This window comes from Lucilia sericata, unplaced genomic scaffold (assembly GCF_015586225.1).
Source record: "Lucilia sericata isolate MDLA Ls3-8-SP2 unplaced genomic scaffold, ASM1558622v1 Contig000467F_arrow, whole genome shotgun sequence".
Classification (NCBI taxonomy): domain Eukaryota; kingdom Metazoa; phylum Arthropoda; class Insecta; order Diptera; family Calliphoridae; genus Lucilia; species Lucilia sericata.
In genome coordinates this window covers 238,015-253,987 of record NW_023994482.1, presented here as the reverse complement: position 1 = coordinate 253,987, position 15,973 = coordinate 238,015, and the positions used below count along the sequence as shown (strand labels likewise).

Below are 15,973 nucleotides of genomic sequence, written 5' to 3'. Positions count from 1 at the left end.
AAAACAAAATTTCCGCCGGAGCTCAGGTTTTTAACAACAACAATTATTTAATTCAGAAATTACAAACTGCCTTTTAGCTCAAACTCAAATTAAAATAAAAAGTAATAAAAAAATGAACAAAAAATTTGTTACAAAAAGTTTTAACCAAACAACCACCTTTAAATTAAATTAAATACATAGTTAATTCAGTTGCCATTTTGTTTATTGTATTTTACAAATTAATAATTATCGTATATGTATCCGCCATTTTCTATTTACTTGTGTCTATTTCCAATATCCCCTTTTACCTACCTACCCCCGCATAATATATCATTGTATATAGACTTTATGTATGTTTGCTCCATTTATCATTATAATTATATTTAATAATATTAATTAATATATTTGTTTTGTTTTCTCTCATGTTTTATTTTTCTACTTAAATTTTATTGTTTAACAAATAAGACAAAACATGTTTATTTTTTGTATGTTTATTAAGATTGATTGTTTAAAAATAAAACATGATTATTTTAGATAAATGTATTTTAATTTTATTTTCTCTCTTTTTTGTTTGAATTCTTTAAGTTAATTTTCTTTTTTCTTCCTATTTTATCACAAAAAAACTGAAAAAAATACTTAAAAATGTATTACATTTTAAAATATCACATTGTTATAAGAGAAATAAATAATAAAAGAATATACATAAAAATAAAGTAGTAAAACAAAATCCATTAATAGTTTTTAAGAGATTTATTAAAACAAAAATAATTAAGTTTAAAACAAATGTTAAAAACAAATAAATTTATAATTAGAACATAAAAAAACTTGAATCAAATTTGTTACTATAATTAAATTACCATATGTTTTATGTGAAACATCTTTGATCAGGCTTGGTTAATTATGGATCGATCGAAAAAATCGCAGAATGATTTTCATATATACGTACATAACTTACATACAGTAATTAACTGACTTTCGGAAGTAGAAACTATGACAAATTAAGGGCCGATATGGAAAAAATTTCGCTCAATTATTTGCGTATGTACCAGGGATGGTAAATCGAACTTTAAAATTGTACAAAACTGCATTTAATATTGTCAAATCGATATCTTCAGTCGGTAAACTAATCAATATATGTATCAATAAGCAAGTCCATTTGCCAATGTAGTAGTTCATTGACTAGGCAACGTGCTATTCTATAGACAAGACGGCAGACTAGTCTAGCCCAGTGAATAGGCAATTAACTAGTATATAGTGAAGTTTTTATACCAGTCCAAAGACTAATTCATAGGATAGTCCCTAGAAAACTAGACAATAAACTAGTCTACAGAATATACATTATATTATCTAGTCTATAGAATAGTCCATATCGTCACCTGAAATGTAAACGGCCCTAACTAACCAAAAATGTAAAATCGATTTTATTGTTGATTGTAATGTATTGCATCAAAAAAGAAATGTCCACTCCAAAAATTGGACTCCTCCGACCATAATTATCGATTTTATTGACAAAAAACAAAAGGCCCTATCTACAAAAACATTGAAATATTAAAGGCAAAAAGTCAAATTTATTTATTTTTATACCCTTCACCAAAGTATAACAGCACAGCACACAGCACCCGTAAATGTGGAGGTGGAATTTCGTGTACGTGAGAGTCGGACTACTTGTTATACTTTGCCCTTCACCTTCGTGAGAAGGGTATATATAAGTTTGTCATTCCGTTTGTAATTTCCAAAATATAATTTTCCGACCCTATAAAGTATATACAGTGAATCAATTAAGTAATTTGCCTATGTAAAATTTTATAAATTTTAAGAAAAAACTTTATCTGAACAATTATTTTTAGCAAAATAAAGCAATTTGTTTGTTGTATTTTTTAAAGAATATCTTATATTTTAATTTTCTACCATAAAAAGTAAAATCGTGATATTAATTAACGAGATTTTTGATAAAATCTGAACGTATTGTTAATTTTTAAGGTCAGTAAAGTATTTTGCTTTTTTAGGTTTTTTTGTGAATTTTTTTAATATTGCTGCATTATTTTATAAAAATTTCATATTTTTATTACTCCTATATATTAGAATAACATTTTTTAGATAATTTAGTAGTGGAACGACTAAGTTTGGACATTTCTTAGCCGATTTATTATCCTATATACCTATAAGAATTTTTCAATATCTGACTTAACATGAAATCTATAGTTTTTTGATTAAATTTCGAAAATAATAAGTAATTTTGAATTGGATACATGATATATTAGGAAATCAATGGATTTGGACCTAGAAAAAAATATTAGTGGGGTATAAATCTATAGATTATAACAAAAAAAATCTGGGTTTTTGGTCATTTTGTATTGATAAACAAAAACTACACTACGGAAACCCCATCTATTTGGGGAGTACTGTGTGAATTTTATTTAGAATTGTATAATATTGATTCTTATTCAATAAAGCTAACACTTAGTACTATCCTAGCCACTCTAAGTATGGGGATATCACCGTATACCACTATAGAACTATTACATGCTAGAATTTTGATATTCTACCTCATATTTTGAATGCATTATTTTATGAATAAAATACAGTAGGCGTAGCTGGATTTGGATAGTTATTCTTGATTTGGGTTCTAACTATATATAAGTGTATGTATTAGCTGAAAAATATTGCTTTTGTGGATCTTAGGTGATGAGAACCGCCTCTATTTGTAAATGCCTAAATTAAGTATTTTTCCCGTACCACACGATAGTTCACTTTATATTGTTTCCAAGCAACCTAAGGTCTGTTTAGAGGTCTAAATTTAAACATAGTGTTCTTTTAAGTTCGTATACGGACTTTGGAGAAGATAAATGAGGACTTCAATGGTTTTTGCTTGGATACAAGTCGCTCTCCTTTGGCAGTTAAAGATTTTGAAAGACAACTCAGTGCGTTTTTTTTAATAATTCTTTGTGTTAATTCATCAATTTCTATATTTTATATTTTTTAATGATTGATTAACCTTCTCATAATTGAATTTCATTGATTTATACTTGTCCTAAAAATCTAAACTAGTTTTTTATATTGTAATTGCCTCATTATTTCCTTTTAAACATTTTTAACGCAAATAACTACACAGTTTCACACAATGAGGATATGATTTTTGAAAATTACAATTGAAAAATACTTAACACGTGTCCTTCTAACAATAAAACAATAAATTTCAAAAAGCAATTAAAAAATAATTTGAAAAACCCAACGAAATTAACTGGAAATTTCAATATGCAAAATACTTTATTGACGTGCAAATTCTGATGAAAAATAATAAAATGCAACAACAAATGCACCAACATTTTTATTTTAATATTTTTTTCTTGGTTTTCCCATTCTACACAATCTCTATTTTCAATTGGAAGACATAAATTTACTTTTTACCTGTTTTTTTGAATTTTATTTATGAACAAAAAACGAAATTCTCTTAAAAAAAGGTAGGCAAAAAACTTAGTTGATTCACTGTATATTCTGAATCCTTATAGATAGCGGAGTCGATTAAGCCATGTCCGTCTGTCTGTCTGTTGAAATCAGTTTTCTAAAGACCCCAGATATCTTCGGGATCCAAATCATCAATAATTCTATCAGACATGCTTTCGAGAAGTTTCCTATTTAAAATCAGCAAAATCCGTCCATAAACAACGGAGATATAAGCAAAAATCCGAGACAACCTCTGAAAATTTCGTATGTTTGAATGGCTGTGTGTTTCAATGCCATGTGTATGTTGTTTTTGTTTCTTGGTGTATTCAGTTTCGTATGTTTGGATGGCTGTTTATTGTTTTTGTTTCTTGGTGTATTCGTATGTTGGGATGTCTGTTGGTTTCACTGCGTTGTGTATTTTGTTTTTATTGTGTTTTTTAAATAACGTATTTCTTTATTTAAATTTAGATATACAGCAATGAAAAATTAACAATCGAATAATTTCAATTTAAAACATAAACTTCAAAAAGTAAACAAAAATCATAAGTTACTACAAACGTTTAAGAATCAAATTTAAACAAGTAGTATTAAACATAACATTTATCTCTTCCTTTAGGAATTGTCAGGTGAAAATAAAACTCTTGGTTTTGGAATCCTTTTTGATCGTCGTAGATGCTGATCACTTGGTAAATGTGAATTCTCTATATTTAACTGTTCACTGGTTTCTTCTCGTCGCGCTTGCGCTGTTTTGTAATGTGGTGTTTGCGGGTGGTTTTGATTTTGACCAGCTTGTGGTGTTTCAAATTCATCATCTGTATCCTTTTCCCGAACAGGAGAGCGGACAACATTATCTTCATTTACTGGATCTCTTGCATTATTAGGAGAACTTGAATTTATTTCAGGATGCTGAAGATTAGGAGCGGGATGTCTGGGGACTAAAACATTATCAGTCATATTTTCTGGATATATAATACTCCTATAAGACCTGTTTTCCTCAGATCTTCTGTTTCCATAACTCAGGTTTCCATTTACCACATCCTTTTGTACACCTTGAGTAGCACCACGAATTTGATCAATATGTCTTCGTACATACTTATTTTCATAAAGAATTTCGTAATGAATATCGCCTAAACGCCTATTTATTTTACCTGGTATCCATTTGCTTTCCTTTTGATTACCGGATAAAAAATATATATTGTCACCCACTTGAAACTCTCTAAATTGCTCATGTTGTTTCAAAAATTGTTTATTTGTTATTTTAGAAGAAACATTTTCTGGATGTACTAAATCAAGGCGGGTGCGAATTTGACGGCCTAGAAAAAGTTGTGCTGGAGATACTCCAGTTGTTGAATGAGGTGCATTCTTATACTGCCTTAAAAACTCGTTGAGATTTTGTTGTAATGTTTGTTTTGATGTACACATAGCTTTTAATGCGTTTTTTACTGTTTGAACGCTACGTTCAGCTTGGCCGTTAGTAGAGGGATGATAAGGTGCAGTGTATTTATGATATCTGACTCCCACAGCCGTCAAGTATTTGTTAAACTCTTCTGATGAGAAATTTGTACCATTATCGGATACTACCATCGCTGGAACACCGTAATTTGCAAAAACTTCATCGACTAATGCAATTGTTGCCTCAGCTGTTATAGATTTAGTTATTTTCACATCCAGCCATTTGCTATAGGCATCTGTAATAATTAGTAACATCATACCCTCGAAAGGGCCAGCATAATCTATATGCACTCGTTCCCAAGGACCTTTGGGATATTCCCAGTGATGATCTGTATACTTCTTAGGTTTATTTGCTACTCTTGCACAATCGTTGCAGTCTTTTGCCACTGCTTCAATATCTGCATCGATTTTTGGCCAATACACAAAGGAACGAGCAATACCTTTCATTTTTACCATCCCTAAATGAGCTGCGTGTAGATTTTGAAGAATGTCTTTTCGAAACTTTTGTGGAATTACAACTCTGTGTTCGAATATTAAGCAATTACCTGAGAGTCTATAATTCGATTCTGGTGCAGTATAACCATATTTTGCCAACGAATGTCCTTTCTCTAATATTGCAACTATTTTTCCAAGTACTGAATCTTTACGGGTTTCATTGGCAATTTTTTCAGCTGTAACGGGTAACTGGTTAATTTGTCGGAAAATAAAAGTATCAAACTCGTCGTATTCAGTAATTACATAATTTTCGTTGCATTGTGACTTTACTGAATTATCTGGAACAATACGTGACATGTAATCTGCATTAATATTCTCTTTGGATGGTTTATATATTATCTCGAAGTCAAAGTTACTTAAAAAATCGGCATAGTTTGCCATACGAGAAATACAAAGAACTGGAAGCGATTTACTAGGGTGCAAAATCTGAGTAAGTGGCTTGTGATCGGTTATTAATGTCCAATGCCGTGCATATAAATATTTAAAGAATTTTTGAACGGCCCATACTATGGCCAAAGCCTCTTTATCTATTTGAGAGTAACGTTGTTCTGTCACACTCATTGTTCTACTTGCGTATGCTATAGGTCGTTCTTCGCCATTAGGTAAACGGTGAGACAATACCGCGCCCAAGCCAGTTTTACTAGCATCCGTTGCCAACAATAATGGTAGTTTTGGATCATATGATATTAAAACTTGTGGAGATACTAAAATTTTCTTAATATCGTTGTAAGCAGCATCCGCGATTAAATTCCATGAAAATACCTTTGATTTTAGAATATCTCGTAATGGCCTCTCACGGGTTGCTAGATCCGGAATAAAGGCACTATAGTATGAGGCTTTACCTAGAAATAGCTGTAAGTCTTCTAAAGAGTTTGGTTTCGGTGCGTTCAATACAGATTCAATATGCTTATTTGACTTATGTATACCCTTGGCATCAATTAAATGCCCTAAAAATTCCACTGACGTTGCTGCAAAAACACACTTCGATTTGTTTAATTTAAGACCACACTGTCTAATTCGGGCCAAAGTCAAATCTAAAATTTGTTGTAATTCATTAAAATCTTTTGCAAATAATAGTATATCATCGAAGAAATTAAGACAATTAGGTAATCCTTTTAAAACTTCTTCCATTTTTCGCTGCCATATTGCTGGAATATTTGCAGCCCCATAGACTGCACGAGTGGGTTGTATAAGGCCATGAGTAATAGTATTTAAGGTAAGAACATGTCCAAACTCTTCATCTATTGGCAAATGCGTATATGCGTCGGTAACATCTAGATGAGCAAACATTGTAGCACCCTTAATTCTGTTGAATAAATCTTCTGGTTTTGGAATAGGATGCTCATCGATAATCATTTGAGGGTTGACCGTAGGTTTATAGTTTCCAGTAATACGTATAGCTCCATTTTTTTTAGTTACTACATGGGTCGTGGAAGCCCATTCTGAGAATTCGACTTTTTTATAATAACCGGCAGCAATTTTAGCATCAATTTCCTTGGCATATGCTTCTCTTAAAGCTAAAGGAACTTCTCTTGGTCTAGCGAATATGGGTCTAGCATTCGGCTTCATATGAATCTTTATAGGAGGACATTTAAGCTTTCCAGCTGAACTTCCAAATACATCATCAAATTTATCTACAATTTGTTGTAGTTGATTTTTTTCAATAGAATTTAATATCGATACATCGGAAGTAATAGTATTTAAACTAAAGCTATCGTTTGGAGAGTTATTATTTGGCGGTGTAGATGCGAATAGATCTGAAAAATTAATATCGTGTGCAAAATGACTTATCCATTCACGGCCGCACAAAGTGTCTAAATCATCTTCTACAACATATAAATTCAAGACACGAGAAGTTTTTCCCAAAGTCACATTTACTACAACTCTGCCAATACAATTTATTGAGTGACCTGTATAGCTAGCAAATTTTCTGTCAGATTTATGTAAAGTGTAATAGGGTTTGATAGCACGTAAGCGTTTCTTGCTAATTATACTACAAGGAGCACCAGTATCAAGCTCCATTTCCAATTTCCTACCATCGATACTCACAAATATCATTTTCTTTTCATACGGTTTTGAAAATTTAATTTTATTTATAAAACGCAATTGCTCAACAGAATCGTTTTCTTCGTCCTGTTCCATCGTTACTTGACCAGTTTTACTTTTACATACCTTAGAAATATGGCCGATTTTACCGCAAGCGAAGCATTTCGCACTCTTAAATTTACAGTTGTTTCTCGTGTGATTCCCATTACACCCGTAACATTTACCTTTATTTGGAAATACAGCATCAGATTTACTATTTTTATTTTTGGTTTTAACTGGAGCAAAACCTAACTTGAATGTCTGTTCCGGTTGCGAAGGCTCATTGCTGGATTTAACTTCTTTTGTTGCATGATGAGTTAGTTCTCTAGCATAAGCTATCTCGTATGCTTCACTAAAGCTCTGTGGTTGTTTTGCAATCAGTTCATCACAAATAGTTGCAGATTCTAGCCCCATTAAAAGCTGCTCAATTAGCATCCTGTCTAAAAATTGGCCGTACTCGCAGAAAACTGCTCCATTTTTCAATCGAAGACTAAATTTTGCTACTGATTCTCCCGGTTCTTGTTTCATTTGTCTAAATTTCACGCTTTCTGCATATTTATTTTTCTTTCCATCGAAATGACGAATCAGAATGTCTTTGATTTCAGCATAATTTAATTCTCCTGGCGATCTCGGACTTGTTAATATTTTTAAAGCTGTATTCAGTTGTGTGCCCATATGCACACGTGCGTAATTTGCATACTCAGTTTCTGCAACTCTCGACAACTGCAACGCCCAGTCGAACCTAGTAAAATAATCAGAAACTGATCCTCCATCTTCTTGTTTATATTCGACCATTGAAAATTGTGGTGGTTTTGAATTCAATTCTGCAGAAGATGAAGGCGACGAAAAACCCATGGATGCAGTCTGCGCCACATCTGCAACTGCAGAGCGAATTGCTCCTGCCAGTAATTCCATAACATTCGATAGTTGCTCTTGGGACATACTCATTATATCCCACTTCTGACACCAATATTGTGTTTTTTAAATAACGTATTTCTTTATTTAAATTTAGATATACAGCAATGAAAAATTAACAATCGAATAATTTCAATTTAAAACATAAACTTCAAAAAGTAAACAAAAATCATAAGTTACTACAAACGTTTAAGAATCAAATTTAAACAAGTAGTATTAAACATAACAGTTTTTTTTTTGTGTACTTCGTTTCGTATGTTTGGATGTCTGTTGGTTTTACTGCCTTGTGTATTTTGTTTTTTGTGTGTTTATTTCGTTTAGCGTTGTTGTTGTTTATTTTGTTTAGCTATTACTATAACAATAATATTGTCGGGAAAATGAAATAAATTTAAATTTTATAAAATAGATTTTTTTAAATACACTATGGTGAACGGTATATAAGATTCGGCACAGCCGAATATAGCACTCTTACTTGTTATATACGCCATTGTCAACTATTATAACAAATGATAGGTTTCACTATTAAACAATTTGTTTATTTCCTACAAATAAATCGCGTTGATAGAAACAAATTTTTCAATTTAAGTAGTTTTTTGCTTCTCCTGTAAAATGTTCAAAATGTTAGATAGGGCCGTTTGCGTTTTAGGTGACGATATACAAGTCCAAAGACTAATTCATAGAGTAATCCCTGGTCTAGTTAATAGACAAGACCATAGAAAAGCGATCGTATAAAAAAATTATTCTAAAAAGTACTCTCTTTGGTAATAGTTATTCCTGTTTGTCTGATTTAATATCTTCCAATCTTCTTTACAATGTGAGAGAATATAAAGAAGAATTGTAAATGTTATCTTCTGAAGTTTAGTACATATATTTTAAATTATTATTTCAATGATTAAAATTGTAAAAAATGGGTCATTGGTGTACCCATTGTACTTTTGAAGATCGAATTGTACAAAAAAAGACAAATATACCAATTTTGACAACGCTGGTATGTGCACGACATATTCGTCCTAAATTTTGTCCTGATATGGTTATTTGTTAATGAATTATGTTCGTTTTGTTTATTTTCAGAACATTATCTTGTATGGGAGCTATGGTCAATGAGTTTGATTTCATACTTTTTCTGAATTTACATTCGAAAAATCAACTTTTTGTCGAAAAAAGTCAAAATCGACAATTTTGCCCTAAAAAGTCAAAATGTTTGTAGCTAAACGTCAAAATAAGTTGTAAAAAACGAAAAGTTGACTTTTTGTTTCAATAGAATAATAGAAATCTATTAGAAGGAATAAGAAAAAGTAAGATTTTTTCCAGAAAAGGATTATGGTACATTTTCAAACAATGTTTGAGTGATTTATTTCTAAATAGAATTCATATTCTGTGATTCCAACAGTTGCCAATCAACTATCTATTGAAAATAATATAATAGAATTTCTTGAAATTAACGGTTTTAGTTACACTTTTTAACAACGATTTATTCTAAAACTTGGCAGCACTCTGAACATATGTTAAAATTAACCTAATTGGAAAAATAGTAAAACCAAGCGTATTTATACAAAAGGAAATCAATTCTATTTATTGATTAGTATAAATTATGGACACTTCAAAATACATTTTTTTGTTTTTAATTTAAGTTTTCATTAATTTTCATATTAAATTTACAATTGTCTTCTTCTTTTTATAAAATATGCATTGTTTTGATAACAAACAGTAAGGTTTTCTGTTGTTTTATATGGCAACACTGCGAAGTTTAATCTTGTACTCAAAAACATCAAAGGGGATTAACATAAGATTAAATTTATTATACCCTCCACCACCATCAGTGGTGATAGAGGGTATATATAACTTTGTCATTCCGTGTGTAACACCAAGAAATATTCATCTGAGACCCAACAAAGTATATATATTCTGGGTCCTTATCAAATTCTGAGTCGATTTAGCTATGTCCGTCTGTCCGTCTGTCCGTCTGTCCGTCTGTCTGTGTAAAACACGCTCACGATAAAACGAAGCAATAGAGCTTGACCAAATTCACCCAAAATGTTCTTCATTTTCCTAAGTTGTTTGGTATTGCAAATGGGCAAAATCGGTTCACACCGGGAAAAGTTATGAATCAAAATTTAAAACAACCTCGGAAAAAAATAAGCATTTTTTACACATTCTGATGTAGTTTTCTCGAAAACTATGCAAGATAATTCCATGGAAATCACCATACATTCGTTTCTGCACATGATCTTGATCCCTGCTGAAAATTGCCAGAATCGGTCCACAATTTCATATACCTCCCATACAAAAGTACATATTCCCGGAAAATGGGTTTTTTGTTAATAACTTCCGCCACAATGTCGATATCTTCACAAAATTTTACAAATTAAAATCTTATGTCAATAGAATTCTTTCAGAGGAAAAATTTTATGGATCGGTCCATAATTGGACATAGCTCCCATACAAGGTCCCCTCCCGAAAATCACTTAAACGAGCATAACTCATTACTAAATTAAGATATTCAAATAAAATTTGGTATAAGTATTGCCCATATGCATAGAAATATTACTGTGAAATTTTTTTCCGATCGGTCCATAATTGGTCATAGCTCCCATACAAGGTCCCCTCCCGAAAATCACTTAAACGCGCTTAACTCATTACTAAATTAAGATATCCAAATAAAATTTGGTGTAAGTATTGCCCATATGCATAGAAATATTACTGTGAAAGTTTTTTCCGATCGGTCCATAATTGGTCATAGCTCCCATACAAGGTCCCCTCCCGAAAATCACTTAAACGCGCATAACTCATTACTAAATTAAGATATCAAAGTAAAATTTGGTGTAAGTATTGCCCATATGCATAGAAATATTACTGTGAAAGTTTTTTCCGATCGGTCCATAATTGGTCATAGCTCCCATACAAGGTCCCCTCCCGAAAATCACTTAAACGCGCATAACTCATTACTAAATTAAGATATCAAAGTAAAATTTGGTGTAAGTATTGCCCATATGCATAGAAATATTACTGTGAAAGTTTTTTCCGATCGGTCCATAATTGGTCATAGCTCCCATACAAGGTCCCCTCCCGAAAATCACTTAAACGCGCATAACTCAGTACTAAATTAAGATATCCATATAAAATTTGGTACAAATATTACTCATATGCACAGAAATATTGTTGTGAAATTGTTTTCCGATCGGTCCATAATTGATCATAGCTCCCATACAAGGTCCCCTCCCGAAAATCACTTAAACGCGCATAACTCATTACTAAATTAAGATATCCAAGTAAAATTTGGTATAAGTATTGCCCATATGCATAGAAATATTACTGTGAAATTTTTTTCCGATCGGTCCATAATTGGTCATAGCTCCCATACAAGGTCTCCTTCCGAAAATCACTTAAACGCACATTACTCATTACAAAATTAAGATATCCATATAAAATTTGGTACAAATATTACTCATATGCACAGAAATTTTGTTGTGAAATTTTTTTCCGATCGGTCCATAATTTATCATAGCTCCCATACAAGGTCCCCTCCCGAAAATCTCTTAAACGCACATAACTCATTACTAAATTAAGATATCCATATAAAGTTTGGCAAAAATATTGCTCATATACAGAGAAATATTACTGTGAAATTGTTTTCCTATCGATCCATAATTGATCATAGCTCCCATACAAGGTCCCTTTCAGAAAAACACTTAAAGGCACATAACTCATTACCAAATAATGATATAAATAAATACTATTTTTGTTCATAAATACTATTTTGTAATGCAAAAAGCACTTAATGCTATTTCAAAAATTTTTCACGATCGGTCTATATTTGGTCATATCTCTCATACTAGGTCCTGCCCCTAAAAGCGCTTTAACCGTATTTAACTATTTGCATTATCAATTTGTGTAGAACAAAATTATATATATGTATGTATTTTTAAAATCCTTAAATCTTTCACACACATGCATACATGCAAATACGAGATATCGCTAAAGCATATCTTAGGGCGCTATAAAAATGTAAATGAAAGTGGCGTTTCTAATGTTCAATAAATCTTGGAATTGTAGTAGATTTAAGCTGTTTAAATCTTGGGATTTTTCTATTTAAGACATGAGAAAACTTATTTCTACAAATATTTTATTAATTAGAAATGTATTAATACAAAAGTTGCTGGTGGAGGGTATTTAAGATTCGGCTCAGCCGAATATAGCACTCTAACTTGTTTTTAGATTAACTAATCTGATTATTAATTGGCATTTGATTACCATCTCAAAAACCCGCTCTAAGACAATCACAGTAAAAACTATTTAATGCAAATAAAGTTATTCCGTCATTAAATTACTTATTTTTTCATTTAAATTAATTGTGGATCGTAGAAACTCTATAAAAAGAAAACCATATGTACATATCGTCACCTAAAACGCAAACAGCCCTATTTAACATTTTTAAAATTTTACAGGAGAAGCAAAAAACTATTTAAATTGAAAAGTTTGTTTCTATCAACGCAATTTATTTGTAGTAAATAAACAAATTATTATCATTTGTTATGATAGTTGATAATGGCGTATATAAAAATGGATAAATTGGACTTTTTGTCTTTAAAATTTTAATGTTTTTGTAGATAGGGCCATTTGTTTTTTGTCAATAAAATTGATAATTTTGGTCGGAGGAGTCCAATTTTTGGTGTGGATATTTGTTTTGATGCAATACATTAGAATCAACAATAAAATCAATTTTGAATTTTTGGTTAGTTAGGGCCGTTTGGGTTTCAGGTGACGATATACAAGATTCGCCTTTGGCTGAATTCGCTTTAACAACATCTGAACGGATATACATACATAATTTCAAGTTGTCACACATGACAGTTATATTTAAAAATTTCACTTTATATAGCTTTGAGATATTCTTTTAGAATTTCCTATAGGGAACTTTGTTTTGTATTAATCATCATTGCGTCGTTGTTGTTATTCTTTTATTTATATTTGTTATTGCGAAATTTGTTGGATGCAGTTGTCTTCATTAGTCTACACTTCAAGACAAAGAAAAAAGTTAATTCTCTGGACGAAAATTTCATAATTATTTCCAAAACAATAATGGAGGAAGAAAATAAAGAGGAAAATGTTGAGACTAAAGTGACATCATTGCAATCATCTTTAAACGTGATGTGTGCGATTTGTAGTGAATTTTTTAAAAGTACCGATATCATTTATAGTACTTCAAAGTGTGGTCATGTTTTTCATCGCCAGTGCCTGTTCCGTTGGCTGACACGTTCCAATACCTGTCCCCAGTGTCGTGCCAGTGTACATCAACACAATGTGCATCGTTTATTTTTGAATTTCAGTGAACCCACTGCAATGGACGAAATCGATGCCGAACCCATTAAGAGTTTTGAGTGGTTGTATGTTGACGAAAGTATTACGGCCGAAGAAATAGCACAATTTGGTTTTATATTGGGTCTAGATAAGGAAAGTGATCCATTATTTGCGGCTCGTGTCTATTTAGAGGATGATCTCTTGCCGGCCTATTATGTGCCTAAATTAAAAGGTGCTTACGCTGCTTGGAATTGTGAATCTCATTTTCTAACCGAAGGCATTGAACTATTACACATTAATAACGATAATGCTGATTACAAATGGTTGCCAAGCTCGAATGGTGAAATACCAACAAATGCTTTAGCATCCGGCTATGCTGAAACTGGGGAAACCTTATACACTGCCCGTTATGTACACAATGATAGGATGCGTTATGGAAAATTGCATCCATCACATGGCTGTGCCTATATACCATATAAAGGAAAGGAACTTAATAATCGAAACTATGAAGTACTGGTTAGAATACCCAAGGATAGTGTATAAATCAATTTCATTTGCCAATCTTTCTGTATATTTATTAGTATATTGTATAAATAACGCTTATATATTGTTTTTTATCTGTTTACTTTTAAAACTGGACTTTTTGGATTTACTGACATACATATTTGTGAAATTAGCGTTATGTATTTGTTAAAAATATTTTAATATAAGCTATATTAATGTTGTTGTATTTTAAGATGAAGAAAATTTAATTTAAATTTTACCAATGTTTTGAAAATCTTCTTATTTGAAATAATACAGTATACAATACTGTTATTTTTTAGATAAAATTAAACATTTCCAATTTGACAGTTTTCCGTCTAAATATTTTCTAAATTATTATTATTATAATTGTTATTATACTATTATTATATTTATACCCTTCTGACGAAGGTGAAATGTAGAGTAATAAAAAGTTTATTTGCGAAAATTTCATTCTATTTTTATAATGGGTACTTTTAATTTAATCATTGTATTGCATTTGAGGTCATAACATGTTCTTTTATTTTCTTCTTATTCTTAGTAATGCAAATAATATCATATTTTTGAAAACAATACAACTGCTTTTGCGATCATGTTTAATTGTACGTTATTTAAATTATTTTTTGTTATAATAATGGAGATGAGTCAATCAGTCTATGCAACTTGTAATAGGTTAGGTTAGGTATTCAGGCTGCAAAGACGCACACTTGGGTCCTGTTGGTCCCTTTGTGATACCTGTAAAGATAATAAAATATAAAAGAAAGAGGGTAGAGGATAGTAGAAGATAGTTTAGGATTAAGTCATAGAAGAGAAATTGAAGTGGAGGAGAAGATTGAGAGGTCTGTCCTTGTGGACTAGTGAATGCCTTAATTATGGCTTGGTGGTCCTAAAACCAGTTACTGTGCCTGATGAAGGCATTTATGTTATCCAGTCCTAGACTGGATAGTTCTGACAAATCATCAAATAGTCGTTTTCCTAGATATACGGATCGAGTGTCCGCTAGCGCAGGGCATTGACAGAGAAGATGTTCGATAGATTCTTCCTCCTCTTCGTCTTGACAACTTCTACAGAAGTCGTTGTGGGGAATTCCAAGTCTTCTTGCATGGTTTCCCAATAAGATATGCCCCGTAATGACAGCAACAAGGTTGCTGATATGAGGGCGGTTTAGTTGCAGAAGATATGACGTGCGTTTACTGTCCAAATTTGGCCATATCTTCCTGGTATTGATACAAGTTGGTTCATTACGCCATCTTGTCTGAGAAATTTCATAGAACTTTCCATCTATTATGGTCTTGCAAGCTTTTAGCGGTATTCCGCAAAAGATGTCTATGTCTCTGTCGGACATTGAGGCTCCTAGTTTCGCTAATTCATCAGCGATATAGTTGCCAGTCAAATCCCCGTGTCCCCGTACCCATTTGAGCACGATTATTGAATGTCTCGCCATCCTGTTTAAGGATGCCCGGCATTTCTGGACTAGTTTAGATGTAGTATATACACCAATCAGGGATTTGATAGCAGCTTGGCTATCGGTACAAATTTGAATATCTCTGTTTGATATTCTGTAGTACCAAAGCCAATTTGCTGCTCTTTTTATGGCTGATAGTTCAGCCTGTAGTGGACTACAATTATTCTGTATCCTAAAGCTTATTTTAGTTCCAAATTCAGGGATAAAAATGCCACCTCCAACTCGTTCCCCTTTTTCGAACCATCCGTATATACCAGGAGGGTTCTTGGGGAACTGTTCTCCTCCAGTGAAGAGTTTTCGGATATTGTGTATCCGAAG

At 31.8% G+C, this 15,973-nt stretch overlaps 2 protein-coding genes across 2 annotated transcripts; one reads left to right on the top strand and one right to left on the bottom strand.

Annotated features, from left to right (window-relative positions):
* Positions 1–4,130: 4,130 nt before the first annotated feature.
* LOC119605234 (uncharacterized protein K02A2.6-like) lies at positions 4,131–8,403 on the bottom strand. Its single transcript, XM_037958211.1, has 2 exons — positions 4,213–8,403; positions 4,131–4,166 (listed from the first exon to the last, which is right to left on the bottom strand). Exons 1-2 carry the CDS (start codon positions 8,401–8,403, stop codon positions 4,131–4,133), a joined length of 4,227 nt encoding a protein of 1,408 aa, XP_037814139.1.
* A 4,897-nt stretch (positions 8,404–13,300) lies between these two features.
* Positions 13,301–14,626, top strand: LOC119605248. The gene has a single exon (XM_037958232.1). The coding sequence runs from the start codon at positions 13,450–13,452 to the stop codon at positions 14,209–14,211; it is 762 nt and encodes a 253-aa protein (XP_037814160.1). The 5' UTR covers positions 13,301–13,449; the 3' UTR covers positions 14,212–14,626.
* The last annotated feature ends 1,347 nt before the right edge of the window (positions 14,627–15,973 follow it).

Excerpts from the sequence above, each read along its gene's own strand:
- LOC119605234 (XM_037958211.1), bottom strand. The coding sequence starts at position 8,403 with ATGAGTATGTCCCAAGAGCAACTATCGAATGTTATGGAATTACTGGCA. Across the intron at positions 4,167-4,212 it reads ATGAATTTGAAACACCACAA|CGCAAGCGCGACGAGAAGAA; the intron begins GCTGGTCAAAAT and ends ATTACAAAACAG.
- LOC119605248 (XM_037958232.1), top strand. The coding sequence starts at position 13,450 with ATGGAGGAAGAAAATAAAGAGGAAAATGTTGAGACTAAAGTGACATCA.